This window comes from Siphateles boraxobius, unplaced genomic scaffold, assembly GCF_051911475.1.
Source record: "Siphateles boraxobius isolate OS27281-9 unplaced genomic scaffold, OSU_SipBor_1 225, whole genome shotgun sequence".
Taxonomy (NCBI): Eukaryota; Metazoa; Chordata; class Actinopteri; order Cypriniformes; family Leuciscidae; genus Siphateles; species Siphateles boraxobius.
In genome coordinates this window covers 250,001-265,000 of record NW_027508839.1, presented here as the reverse complement: position 1 = coordinate 265,000, position 15,000 = coordinate 250,001, and the positions used below count along the sequence as shown (strand labels likewise).

Genomic DNA, 15,000 nt, shown 5'->3' with positions numbered 1-15,000 from the left:
CATGGTTTACACGCGTTTACATGGTTTACACGCGCTTACATGCGTTTACATGGTTTACATGCGTTTACATGGTTTACGCGCGTTTACATGGTTTAAACATGCGTTTACATGCGTTTACATGCGTTTACATGGTTTACACGCGCTTACATGCGTTTACATGGTTTACATGCGTTTACATGGTTTACACGCGTTTACATGGTTTACACGCGTTTACATGCGTTTACATGGTTTACACGCGCTTACATGCGTTTACATGGTTTACACGCATTTACATAGTTTACACACGTTTACACGCGCTTACATGCGTTTACATGCGTTTACATGGTTTACACGCGTTTACATAGTTTACACGCGTTTACATGCGTTTACATGGTTTACACGCGCTTACATGCGTTTACATGCGTTTACATGGTTTACACGCGCTTACATGGTTTACACGCACTTACATGCGTTTACATGGTTTACACGCGCTTACATGCGTTTACATGGTTTACACGCGTTTACATGGTTTACACGCGCTTACACGCGTTTACATGCGTTTACATGGTTTACACGCGCTTACATGGTTTACACGCACTTACATGCGTTTACATGGTTTACACGCGCTTACATGCGTTTACATGGTTTACACGCGTTTACATGGTTTACACGCGCTTACACGCGTTTACATGCGTTTACATGGTTTACACGCGTTTACATGCATTTACATGGTTTACAGGCGCTTACATGCGTTTACATGGTTTACACGCGCTTACATGCGTTTACATGCGTTTACACGCATTTACATGCGTTTACATGGTTTACACGCATTTACATGCGTTTACATGGTTTACACGCGTTTACACGCATTTACATGCGTTTACACGCGTTTACACGCGTTTACATGCGTTTACATGGTTTACACGCGCTTACATGCGTTTACACGCGTTTACATGCGTTTACATGGTTTACACGCGTTTACATGGTTTACACGCGCTTACATGGTTTACACGCGTTTACATGGTTTACACGCGTTTACATGGTTTACACGCGTTTACACGCGTTTACACGCGTTTACACGCGTTTACATGCGTTTACATGCGTTTACATGGTTTACACGCGCTTACATGCGTTTACACGCGTTTACATGCGTTTACATGGTTTACACGCGCTTACATGGTTTACACGCGTTTACATGGTTTACACGCGTTTACATGGTTTACACGCGTTTACATGGTTTACACGCGTTTACACGCGTTTACATGCGTTTACACGCGTTTACATGCGTTTACATGCGTTTACATGGTTTACACGCGCTTACATGCGTTTACATGCATTTACATGCATTTACATGCGTTTACATGCGTTTACATGGTTTACACACGCTTACATGCGTTTACATGCGTTTACACGCGCTTACATGCGTTTACACGCGTTTACATGCGTTTACATGGTTTACACGCGTTTACATGGTTTACACGCGTTTACATGCGTTTACATGGTTTACACGCGCTTACATGCGTTTACATGCGTTTACACACGCTTACATGCGTTTACATGGTTTACACGCGTTTACATGCGTTTACATGCGTTTACATGGTTTACACGCGTTTACATGCGTTTACATGGTTTACACGTGTTTACACGCGTTTATATTGTTTACACGCGTTTATATTGTTTACACACGTTTACATGCGTTTACACGTGTTTACACGCGTTTATATTGTTTACACACGTTTACATGCGTTTACACGTGTTTACACGCGTTTACATTGTTTACACACGTTTACATGCGTTTACACGTGTTTACTCAACTCAACTCAACTTTATTTATATAGCACCACTAAAAACAACAATTGTTGACCAAGGTGCTGTACACTATGTCAGACATCGTCAGCATTTAACACCATGAACAACAAATTACAGGACAGGACATAGAACAGAACAGACACCATACAAATCAGTTACAATTATAAGCCAAAGAGAAATGATATAGGTTTTGAGTTTTGCTTTAAACTCAAGCAGAGTACTGGCAGTTCTAATAAAAACAGGAAGGCTGTTCCAAAGTTTTGGTGCAGCAACAGAAAAAGCTGGATCTCCTCTTGTTTTCAATCTAGCCCGAGGAACATTTAACAGTCTCTGATTGGATGACCTTAGAGACCTTCCAGGATTGTGAATGAATAATAATTCAGAGATCTGAACAGGAGCCAGACCATTCACAGATTTAAAAACCAGCATTAAGACTTTAAAATCAATTCTGTAACGGATTGGCAGCCAGTGCAGAGATTTCAGAACTGGGGTAATGTGCTGTCGTTTACGCACACCGGTAAGGAGCCTAGCAGCTGCATTCTGCACCATTTGCAGACGGTTAAGAGTTGCTTGGTTAATGCCAAAGTACAGAGAATTACAGTAGTCGAGTCTTGTCTAGATAAAAGCATGAATCACCCTTTCAAAGTCCTTAAAAGAAAGAAATGGTATAACTTTAGCTAGGACTCTGAGATGAAAAAAAATGGATTTGACTACCGTATTAATCTGTTTATCAAATTTGAGAGCACTATCGAAAACCACGCCCAAATTCTTCACTAAAGGTTTCAGACATGGAGACAAAAGGTCAAAATTTAAACCGAGGGAGCTAGTAGCTTCTGATGATTCAAAAACTATAACCTCAGTTTTACCTTCATTTAGATGAAGAAAATTTAGGGACATCCAGGCCTTTACCTCCGCTATACAAGCCATCAGCGTTAACATGCGTTTACACGTGTTTACATGCGTTTACATGCGTTAACACATCATTGCGCTATTTCTATGTCATTACTCTATTTCTACATCATTACGCTATTTCTACGTCTTCGCTATTTCTACATAACGATATTTCTACATCATTACACTATTTCTACATAACGCTATTTCTACGTCATTACGCTATTTCTACATCATTTACACTATTTCTACATAACGCTATTTCTACGTCATTACGCTATTTCTACATCATTACACTATTTCTACATAACGCTATTTCTACGTCATTACGCTATTTCTACATCATTTACACTATTTCTACATAACGCTATTTCTACGTCATTACGCTATTTCTACACCATTACGCTATTTCTACGTCATTACGCTATTTCTACATCATTATGCTATTTCGACGTCATTACGGTATTTCTACATCATTACGCTATTTCTACATCATTACGCTATTTCTACATCATTACTCTATTTCTACATCATTGCGCTATTTCTACGTCTTCGCTATTTCTACATAACGCTATTTCTACATTGTTACACTATTTCTACATAACGCTATTTCTACGTCATTACGCTATTTCTACATCATTACGCTATTTCTACGTCATTACGCTATTTCTACATCATTACGCTATTTCTACATCATTAAGCTATTTCTACATCATTATGCTATTTCGACGTCATTACGCTATTTCGACGTCATTACTCTATTTCTACGTCACTACTCTATTTCTACGCCATTACGCTAATTCTACGTCATTACGCTATTTCTACGCCATTACGCTAATTCTACGTCATTGCGCTATTTCTACGTCATTGGGCTATTTCGACGTCATCACGCTATTTCGACGTCATTATTTCGACGTCATTACGCTATTTCTACATCATTACGCTATTTCTACATCATTACGCTATTTCTACGTCATTACGCTATTTTGACGTCATTACGCTATTTCGACATCATTACGCTATTTCGACGTCATTACGCTATTTCTACATCATTACGCTATTTCTACATCATTACGCTATTTCTACATCATCACGCTATTTCGACGTCATTACGATATATCGATTTCATTACACTATTTCTACGTCACTACGCTTTTTCTACATCATTGCGCTATTTCTACATCATTACGCTATTTCTACGCCATTATGCTAATTCTACGTCATTGCGCTATTTTGACGTCATCGCGCTATTTCGACGTCATTACTCTATTTTGACGTCATTCCGCTATTTCTACATCATTACGCTATTTGTACATCATTGCGCTATTTCTACATCATTACGCTATTTCTACGTCATTACGCTATTTTGTCATCATTACTCTATTTCTACATCATTACGCTATTTTGACGTCATTACGCTATTTCTACGTCATTACACTATTTCTACGTCATTACGCTATTTCGACATCATTACACTATTTCTACATCATTACGCTATTTCGACATCATTACGCTATTTCTTCATCATTACGCTATTTCATCATCATTGCGCTATTTCTACATCATTATGCTATTTCTACATCATTATGCTATTTCTACATCATTATGCTATTTCTATGTCATTATGCTACGCTATTTCTACATCATTACTCTATTTCTACATCATTACGCTATTTTGACGTCATTACGCTATTTCTACGTCATTACACTGTTTCTACGTCATTACGCTATTTCTACATCATTACGCTATTTCGTGATCATTGCGCTATTTCTACATCATTACCCTATTTCTACATCATTACTCTATTTCTACATCATTACGCTATTTCGTCATCATTGCGCTATTTCGTCATCATTACCCTATTTCTACATCATTACTCTATTTCTACATCATTACACTATTTCTACGTCATTACTCTATTTCTACATCATTACGCTATTTCGTCATCATTACGCTATTTCTACATCATTGCGCTATTTCTACATCATTACGCTATTTCTACATCATTACACTATTTCTACATCATTACTCTATTTCTACATCATTACACTATTTCTACGTCATTACTCTATTTCTACATCATTACGCTATTTCGTCATCATTGCGCTATTTCTACATCATTACGCTATTTCTACATTATTATGCTATTTCTACATCATTATGCTATTTCTACATCATTACGCTATTTCTACATCATTATGCTATTTCTACATCATTACGCTATTTCTACATCATTACGCTACGGTATTTCTACGTCATTACGCTATTTCGTCATCATTGCGCTATTTCTACATCATTACGCTATTTCTACATCATTACGCTATTTCTACATCATTATGCTATTTCTACGTCATTACGCTATTTCTACATCATTACGCTATTTCTACATCATTACGCTATTTCTACATCATTACGCTATTTCTACATCATTACGCTATTTCTACGTCATTACGCTATTTCTACATCATTACGCTATTTCTACGTCATTACGCTATTTCTACATCATTACTCTATTTCTACATCATTGCACATGCGCAGTCTTTCAGTTTTGTTTTCAATCCGATCAAGTGTTTACATGTTCTCTCGATCGGATTAGTAAAGGAATAAACCACTCCTTTGAATCGGATCGAAATGTCATTGGGATCGAGCTTAATCAGATCGATTAAAGTGTTTTACATGAAGCTTTCAGTGCGATTGAGCCGTCAATCCTATTACTAACGGATTCATTGGTTGCATGTAAACGCAGTATGAACATCAGCTCAACATCTGCTCTGTCTCTGCTGGGGAAAACGGTGCATGTTTCATCTCTTCACTATGAGCACTAGCACTAGTGATGATTGACTCTGTTATAATCCCTGTACAGGACTTGTGTCCCGAGTGAGTGTGAGCAGCAGACGGATGGATGCAGAGCTGTAGGTGTAGTGGAGTGAGTGTGTGTGTGTGTGTGTGTGTGTGTGTGTGTGTGTGTGTGTGTGTGTGTGTGTGTGTGTGTGTGTGTGTGTGTGTGTGTGTGTGTGTGTGTGAGCAGCAGGCGGATGGCGAGATGTTGGTGTAGTGGAGTGAGTGTGTGTGTGTGTGTGTGTGTGTGTGTGTGTGTGTGTGTGTGTGTGTGTGTGTGTGTGTGTGTGTGTGTGTGTGTGTGTGTGTGTGTGTGAGCAGCAGGCGGATGGCGAGATGTTGGTGTAGTGGAGTGAGTGTGTGTGTGTGTGTGTGTGTGTGTGTGTGTGTGTGTGTGTGTGTGAGCAGCAGGCGGATGGCGAGATGTTGGTGTAGTGGAGTGAGTGTGTGTGTGTGTGTGTGTGTGTGTGTGTGTGTGTGTGTGTGTGTGTGTGTGTGTGTGTGTGTGTGTGTGTGTGTGTGTGTGAATTTGTGAGTGTGTGAGTGTGAGTGTGAGTGTGTGTGTGAGTGAGTGAGTGTGAGTGAGTGTGTTTGTGTATTTTAGTGTGTGAGCAGCAGACGGATGGCGAGATGTTGGTGTAGTGGAGTGTTACGCTATTTCTACATCATTACGCTATTTCTACATCATTACGCTATTTCTACGTCATTACGCTATTTTGACGTCATTACGCTATTTCGACATCATTACGCTATTTCGACGTCATTACGCTATTTCTACATCATTACGCTATTTCTACATCATTACGCTATTTCTACATCATCACGCTATTTCGACGTCATTACGATATATCGATTTCATTACACTATTTCTACGTCACTACGCTTTTTCTACATCATTGCGCTATTTCTACATCATTACGCTATTTCTACGCCATTATGCTAATTCTACGTCATTGCGCTATTTTGACGTCATCGCGCTATTTCGACGTCATTACTCTATTTTGACGTCATTCCGCTATTTCTACATCATTACGCTATTTGTACATCATTGCGCTATTTCTACATCATTACGCTATTTCTACGTCATTACGCTATTTTGTCATCATTACTCTATTTCTACATCATTACGCTATTTTGACGTCATTACGCTATTTCTACGTCATTACACTATTTCTACGTCATTACGCTATTTCGACATCATTACACTATTTCTACATCATTACGCTATTTCGACATCATTACGCTATTTCTTCATCATTACGCTATTTCATCATCATTGCGCTATTTCTACATCATTATGCTATTTCTACATCATTATGCTATTTCTACATCATTATGCTATTTCTATGTCATTATGCTACGCTATTTCTACATCATTACTCTATTTCTACATCATTACGCTATTTTGACGTCATTACGCTATTTCTACGTCATTACACTGTTTCTACGTCATTACGCTATTTCTACATCATTACGCTATTTCGTGATCATTGCGCTATTTCTACATCATTACCCTATTTCTACATCATTACTCTATTTCTACATCATTACGCTATTTCGTCATCATTGCGCTATTTCGTCATCATTACCCTATTTCTACATCATTACTCTATTTCTACATCATTACACTATTTCTACGTCATTACTCTATTTCTACATCATTACGCTATTTCGTCATCATTACGCTATTTCTACATCATTGCGCTATTTCTACATCATTACGCTATTTCTACATCATTACACTATTTCTACATCATTACTCTATTTCTACATCATTACACTATTTCTACGTCATTACTCTATTTCTACATCATTACGCTATTTCGTCATCATTGCGCTATTTCTACATCATTACGCTATTTCTACATTATTATGCTATTTCTACATCATTATGCTATTTCTACATCATTACGCTATTTCTACATCATTATGCTATTTCTACATCATTACGCTATTTCTACATCATTACGCTACGGTATTTCTACGTCATTACGCTATTTCGTCATCATTGCGCTATTTCTACATCATTACGCTATTTCTACATCATTACGCTATTTCTACATCATTATGCTATTTCTACGTCATTACGCTATTTCTACATCATTACGCTATTTCTACATCATTACGCTATTTCTACATCATTACGCTATTTCTACATCATTACGCTATTTCTACGTCATTACGCTATTTCTACATCATTACGCTATTTCTACGTCATTACGCTATTTCTACATCATTACTCTATTTCTACATCATTGCACATGCGCAGTCTTTCAGTTTTGTTTTCAATCCGATCAAGTGTTTACATGTTCTCTCGATCGGATTAGTAAAGGAATAAACCACTCCTTTGAATCGGATCGAAATGTCATTGGGATCGAGCTTAATCAGATCGATTAAAGTGTTTTACATGAAGCTTTCAGTGCGATTGAGCCGTCAATCCTATTACTAACGGATTCATTGGTTGCATGTAAACGCAGTATGAACATCAGCTCAACATCTGCTCTGTCTCTGCTGGGGAAAACGGTGCATGTTTCATCTCTTCACTATGAGCACTAGCACTAGTGATGATTGACTCTGTTATAATCCCTGTACAGGACTTGTGTCCCGAGTGAGTGTGAGCAGCAGACGGATGGATGCAGAGCTGTAGGTGTAGTGGAGTGAGTGTGTGTGTGTGTGTGTGTGTGTGTGTGTGTGTGTGTGTGTGTGTGTGTGTGTGTGTGTGTGTGTGTGTGTGTGTGTGTGTGTGTGTGAGCAGCAGGCGGATGGCGAGATGTTGGTGTAGTGGAGTGAGTGTGTGTGTGTGTGTGTGTGTGTGTGTGTGTGTGTGTGTGTGTGTGTGTGTGTGTGTGTGTGTGTGTGTGTGTGTGTGTGTGTGTGAGCAGCAGGCGGATGGCGAGATGTTGGTGTAGTGGAGTGAGTGTGTGTGTGTGTGTGTGTGTGTGTGTGTGTGTGTGTGTGTGAGCAGCAGGCGGATGGCGAGATGTTGGTGTAGTGGAGTGAGTGTGTGTGTGTGTGTGTGTGTGTGTGTGTGTGTGTGTGTGTGTGTGTGTGTGTGTGTGTGTGTGTGTGTGTGTGTGTGTGAATTTGTGAGTGTGTGAGTGTGAGTGTGAGTGTGTGTGTGAGTGAGTGAGTGTGAGTGAGTGTGTTTGTGTATTTTAGTGTGTGAGCAGCAGACGGATGGCGAGATGTTGGTGTAGTGGAGTGTGTCTCTGGTCACACACACACACACACACACACACACACACACACACACACACACACACACACCTGTCAGGATGATGGATGCTCCATTACCACAGCTGTAATTGGCATTCTCCACGCTTCAGATCGATACGCTGTTGTGCGGTTCCTGTACACAGACCTGAGCTCTCAATCTGAGATCTGTGTGTGTGTGTGTGTGTGTGTGTGTGTTGTGTGTGATGGTGTTCATGTGTGCTAAAGCGACATGTTCTCCGACAGAACAGGCTCATCACCTCACTCTCTTTCTCAGTGACTTTCTTCAGAGTGTTTTCCATCTTAATTTTCTCGGTTTCACTTTATTTTGATGGTCCCTTTAACTCATTCTGTTGGCGATAAGTAACGTTGCACCTTCATGTTTACTAACTCTCATTAGAGTGTTAGTAGAGTATTAATAGTGGTAAGGTTTGGGTTAGAATAAGGCCGGAGACACACTGGCAGCGTGGCGTGCGCATCTCAGCTGGGTGGCGTGTCCGTTTTTATTTCGGCTCCCATGTTATCAGGTTAGAGCTTGCACACTGCCTGCGTGACACGCGCGTCTCAGGCGCGGCATGAGCAGCGCGGAAAACTTGGCATGCTAGAAATAGAACCGATGCCTATTTTTCACGCGACACGCAAGCGTGTTGGAAGCGTTTCCAGGCAAAATAGAATAGGAAAAGATGTTTAACTGTTATTTTGTACACGAATACATATTAATAAATTACATTTTTGACCAATTTAGATATAAATATAGGCCTAATTTTAAAAGAAATAAATAAATAGGCCTAATTATCAATTTTCAAATATTGCACCTGTCAATACAGAACGACATATTCTGAATTTGCTGTCAATACTGCTGTGCTGACAGTGTCTTTATCAGTAGGCTTTATATTTATGCTTAACACGAAGTATAGGGCTTGCACAACTCTCTCCCATATGTCTAACAAAGGTGATGCGTGTCAGCAGCGCCGCGTCAGACACGCTTCTGATGTGCAAAGACACAGAAAACGCGACGCAGCCGCCACGCAGCTGACACGCAACAGAAACGCCACGCTCACGCCACGCAGCCAGTGTGTCTCCGGCCTAAGTTGACGTAGTTGCAAAGTTACTTATAGTCAGTAGAATGTCTGTTGGGGGACCATCAAAATAAAGAGTTACCCTTTTCTCTCTGTATATATTTAGGGGTTCGATCGTGTGGTGCAGAAACACTAGTGTAATTATTAGGATTTTCAAAGATCAACATTCGGCCCTAAAAGTGATCAGGCAGATCAAACCGTAAGGCGTAGAGACGTGAAACTTTGAGGTATTGTAGAACTCACACCGTCTGAAATGTCACCGAGAGCTCAACAGCTGGGAGAAGTGCAGAATCGTTCATATCTCCTAAAGTCCCTCTGTAGTCAATTATTTTATCTCTTAAAACCCATCTTTTATCACCAAAATGAAATATTTAAAAGTTATTTCCTTGAAAAAAGTTTTTCATGCCTTAAAATATCTCGAATGTAACTCGACACCCTTGCCTCATTAAGTATATGTGGTTCTATGAATATGCAAATGAGGCCCGTGTGAGAGTGTGTGTGTGTGTGTGTGTGCACGTGTGTGTGCACGTGTGTGCGCATGTGTGTGTGTGTGTGTGTGTGTGTGTGTGTGTGTGTGTGTGTGTGTGTGTGTGTGTGTGTGTGTGTGTGTGAATTTGTGAGTGTGTGAGTGTGAGTGTGTGTGAATTTGTGAGTGTGTGTGTGTGTGAGTGAGTGAGTGTGAGTGAGTGTGTTTGTGTATTTTAGTGTGTGTGTGTGTGTGAGTGAGTGTGGTGTGTGTGTATGTGTTTATTTTCGTGTGTATTTTAGTGTGTGTGTGTGTGTGCACGTGTGTGCGCATGTGTGTGTGTGTGTGTGTGTGTGTGAATTTGTGAGTGTGTGAGTGTGAGTGTGTGTGAATTTGTGAGTGTGTGTGTGTGAGTGAGTGAGTGTGAGTGAGTGTGTTTGTGTATTTTAGTGTGTGTGTGTGTGAGTGAGTGTGGTGTGTGTGTATGTGTTTATTTTCGTGTGTGTGTGTGTGTATTTTAGTGTGTGTGTGTGTGTGTATGCGTGTGGCGTTTCGGGCATTTCTGGAACGGGATCACGGGTGAATTGGAGCAGGACCGTAGGGGTGGTGACTAATGAAATTGGCCTCATCTAAAACAATGAAGGTCAGGAAATTAATTGGTTTAAGTCATTAGCTCAGAGGAATCACTCCGCCCCGTCACAAAATTACACTCTAGATTGGGAGTCGTGGCTTTTCTGCGCGGTCGCTCAATTGTGCCCACTTAAGATTAAAGCCAGAGACGCGGGGCGGAATTAAACAGCTTCTCACTGATCTTACCATTTCATTAACAGAATTACTAGGCCTTCGAGTGCCATGAGGAGCGTGCTTCAGTTTAGTGCATGAAGATCACAACATCTGACACGACAGCAACGCTCTCACTCTCACTAATTAAACCGGTGGTGTAGTCCACGTGATATGCAGGTATTCCAGTATACACACTTAAAGAAGTGCGACGGTACGTTACAACATTGTTTTGTGACAGAACTTTCACACTATCATTAATAAATTCACCCCGTCTGTGTTGTGAAGCTTTGACTTTTGGACCATTGGGGCTTCCATGGCCTGTGACCTGGATCTGACGTCACTTGGAACATTTTTTCGCTCACGTTTTCGCTCGTAACTTCATGAAACATGCACAGATCGTGGAAAATGGCACATCATTATTTACAGCAGATTCTCGCTATTACAATGAGTCCAAAAAAACATAATCCATTTCGTCAATCACAAGAATATTCCTCATGGAGGTACGACACAGACGCTAACTAAAAACAAATGTAGCTTTCACGTAGCGTTTTTCGCTCATAACTTCATGAAACATGCACAGATCGTAGAAAATGGCACATCATTACTTACAGTGGATGCTTTCGATTTAGTCTAAAATCAACATAATTCATTTAGTCGATCTCGAGATAATCCTTACTGAGGAACTATTTTAAAAATGCCCATTAGAGGGTGTGAAGGGCTAAACAACAAGGCTACATTAGTTCCAAATGCTGTTCCTTTTGATTACTTTATGCTATACTATGTATCACCGCAAAATTTGATCCAGATGCAGCTCACATGTAGGAGAACATCATTGCACCTTATTTCCTTCCTGAGTCATAAGGAATTAATAGGAAAGATATGAAACCATTTAATTTAATATTCAACAATAATATTGATCTCCTGCTTATATGAGAACTGAACTGAGCTGGACGATGACATCATGGTTTTCTCCAGAGCGGCTATATATATAAATGAACTAAATTAATAACTTTCTTACAACAAAAATTAACCATCACTGAACTTACTTAAGCTGGACTGTGACGATATTTTCTTCGGGAAACAAATTGTATTGCATTATTTTCCTGTTATCTCTGTAAAGCTGCTTTGAAACTATCTACATTGTAAAAAGCGCTATAGAAATAAAGGTGACTTTATATGTAAAATTATTTTGAATGATATATATATATGATATATGTAATTGATATATATCTTTTATCAGCAATTTCTCAGCATGAAAATGTTTTTTTTTCTTTCTTAGTTTAAAATCACATTATACTCACTACAAAAAACTTGACTACACCCCTGACTAAAACTATTCTGATCCGTGTGTCCAGAGCCTCCGATTCCCATCGCTCCTCCTCAGCTGACGGCCGTCGGCGCCACGTACCTGTGGATCCAGCTCAACGCCAACTCCATCAACGGAGACGGGCCCATCGTGGAGAAAGAGGTGGAGTACCGCACTCTCTCCGGCAGCCTGATCGACAACCAGCCCGTGGACAAACCCAACCACAAGATCGGCCACCTGGACCCCGACACCGAGTACGAGATCAGCGTTCTGCTCACCAGACCGAACGAGGGAGGAACCGGAGCGCCCGGACCCCCGCTCAGAGCCAGAACCAAGTGTGCAGGTCAGCGCATTCAATATCTAGCATTGCCATTCGCATAACGCTGTCTATAATCAGTGGCTCTGCTTTTGAAAGGTATTGATTTCAGTGATCTGTTCCAGGTTTTTTTTCAGTGTATGAGATTCATTCATGTGAGTCATGTGACCAGCGACCCTATTTTAATGATCTAAGCTCGTGGTCTAAAGCGCACAACGCAAGCACACTTATGGCAAATCCACTAAATCCGCTATTTTTACGATGGGAAAATGGTCGGCGCTGCCAGCACATGGTGTAAAAGGGTCGTCTCTATTCTCTTAGTGAGTAATGTGATGATGTAGAGTAATAATGTGTGTGTTTTGGGCGTAACGTGGAATAAACCAATCAGAGTCTCATCTCCTATTCCCTTTAAACGCCAGTTGCACTTGAGCCGTGGCGGATTCGCTATTTACATGGAGGAATTAGCCAGCAGAAAAACTGAACGCTTCTCTAGCGAGGAAACGGATCTGCTGGTGCGTGAGGTCTGGTCTAGCTGTGTGTGTGTGTGTGTGTGTGTGTGTGTGTGTGTGTGTGTGTGTGTGTGTGTGTGTGTGTGTGTGTGTGTGTGTGTGTGTGTGTGTGTGTGTGTGTGTGTGCGTGCGGTTAAAGCACAAGCAAAACATCTACGGGACAAGCCGGATTCCACCATATCTTTATGCACACAATAATAATCTTTTACATTACAATCCTTTTATTTTTTAATATTTGGCATGTTTGTGTGCTGCTGTGTGTCCCTGTGTGTGTGATAAGCAAAGTGTACGCGAGGTGTGTTCAGGCGCATTGCTGTTTTGAGCAGCTGAAATAGACCGAGCCGTTGACCAACTGCAACCTGGTCTAAAGTCAATGGCGCAATATTTTGTTTGTTATTAAAGGGCACATTAGTAATATGAGCCTATAGGCGGGTCCACAACACGCCTGAACACCTGTGTTCTCAGACCAGCAGCCCATGGGCACACAGATGGGCGCAAATGCATTAGCTATTTAAACAATGTGGGGCTGGACGTGAAAATGAAAACTGTGTCAGGCTGACATTAGCAAAACACACTTGTGTTGCGGCGAGTGTGTGATAGGACCCTGCATCTTTAGTGAATCACCACAGTTTATGTCACTTAAAGCCCCACTGAAGTGCCTTGGAACGCGCAGCTTTGTATGATGCGTTGACGTAATTTCCACTGAAACAGAAAGTTTTGAATGGCTCCTCCCCCTTTTCAAATAGCCAATAGCGTTTCGTTTCCCTCAGACTGACAGCACCACGGAAGCGGATCCGAGCGCTGATGATACGCTGGATTCAATAGTAGAGATGAGAATAAATTCTAGCCATTTCGTTCTTAACCAACGTACAGTTGGAAAACGGAATAAAACTCGAGTGTTTGAGCAACCGAACACACACACTCCGGCTCATAATGCTCTGATGCGTCGACGCTCGCTGTGGTCAGGCGGTGTTTATAGCAAAGAGGGCGGAGCTTCAGATTCTATTGAGCATTTGATTGGACAGAAGATGTGATGAGAAGCTGAAGTCATAAAAATCCCTGATCCATTTTAGCGGAAGTGAGAGACTGTAAGTTTTGAATGCTTATATCTCCTAAATGCGAATTTTGTCATTGTTTTTGGAACACACCAACTTATTCATAACCTTAAGGCTGACATATTCATACTAAAAGCTAAAAAACGTTGATTCTTTGAGGTCTTTAAGCCTCGTCAGCGCAGATGTTGCTCGTTTGTCTTGATGGAGCTTCTGTTGTGATGTTGGTCTCGCGAGGAGGCTAAAGCTAAATTAGCGCTGTTGTTTGTTGTTGTTTACATGATTCAGGACACGCCGTGTGTCGCACCTGGAGGGAGACGTGTTTCTCTTCTAATGGCGCAGGAAGCATTAGCATTAGCGTTATTAAGGGTTTGTCAAAGCAACGGGCACATTAGCAACACAGTGCCGGACCCCCCGGGCCCCGAGCAAACGACATGCAATTATCACAGTAATTAAACAGGTGCAATGACTCTTACTTCAATGGCTGTTGTGATTGTAGAAGCACGCAGGTCGCGGCGTGACGCTCCCACGCCAAGCTAATCGCTTTTCCATTAGCCTGCGCTCAAACTGCCCATTAGCGCATCACAGAATTCATCAGCCAATCAGCTGAGAGATGCTCGGGGCGAAGAAGAGTGGAACTGCAAACTTGCATTTACATAAATTATCATTTCATTAAATCACTTTATCCGGTCATTAGCATCAGTGTGAATTTGTGCTAAACACCAAATTGTATGTTTGTTTTGGTCACATGTATGAAT

General features: G+C 40.9%; 1 protein-coding gene across 12 annotated transcripts in view; it reads left to right on the top strand.

The window, feature by feature from the left end:
* Positions 1-15,000, top strand: part of LOC143747542 (receptor-type tyrosine-protein phosphatase mu-like) — a 281,363-nt gene that overhangs the window by 107,209 nt on the left and 159,154 nt on the right. For all 12 annotated transcript variants that reach the window (XM_077240349.1, XM_077240347.1, XM_077240345.1 and 9 more), the window contains exon 7: positions 12,415-12,708. In XM_077240349.1, coding sequence (XP_077096464.1) covers positions 12,415-12,708 — 294 coding nt within the window. The remainder of the gene's footprint in view (positions 1-12,414; positions 12,709-15,000) is intronic.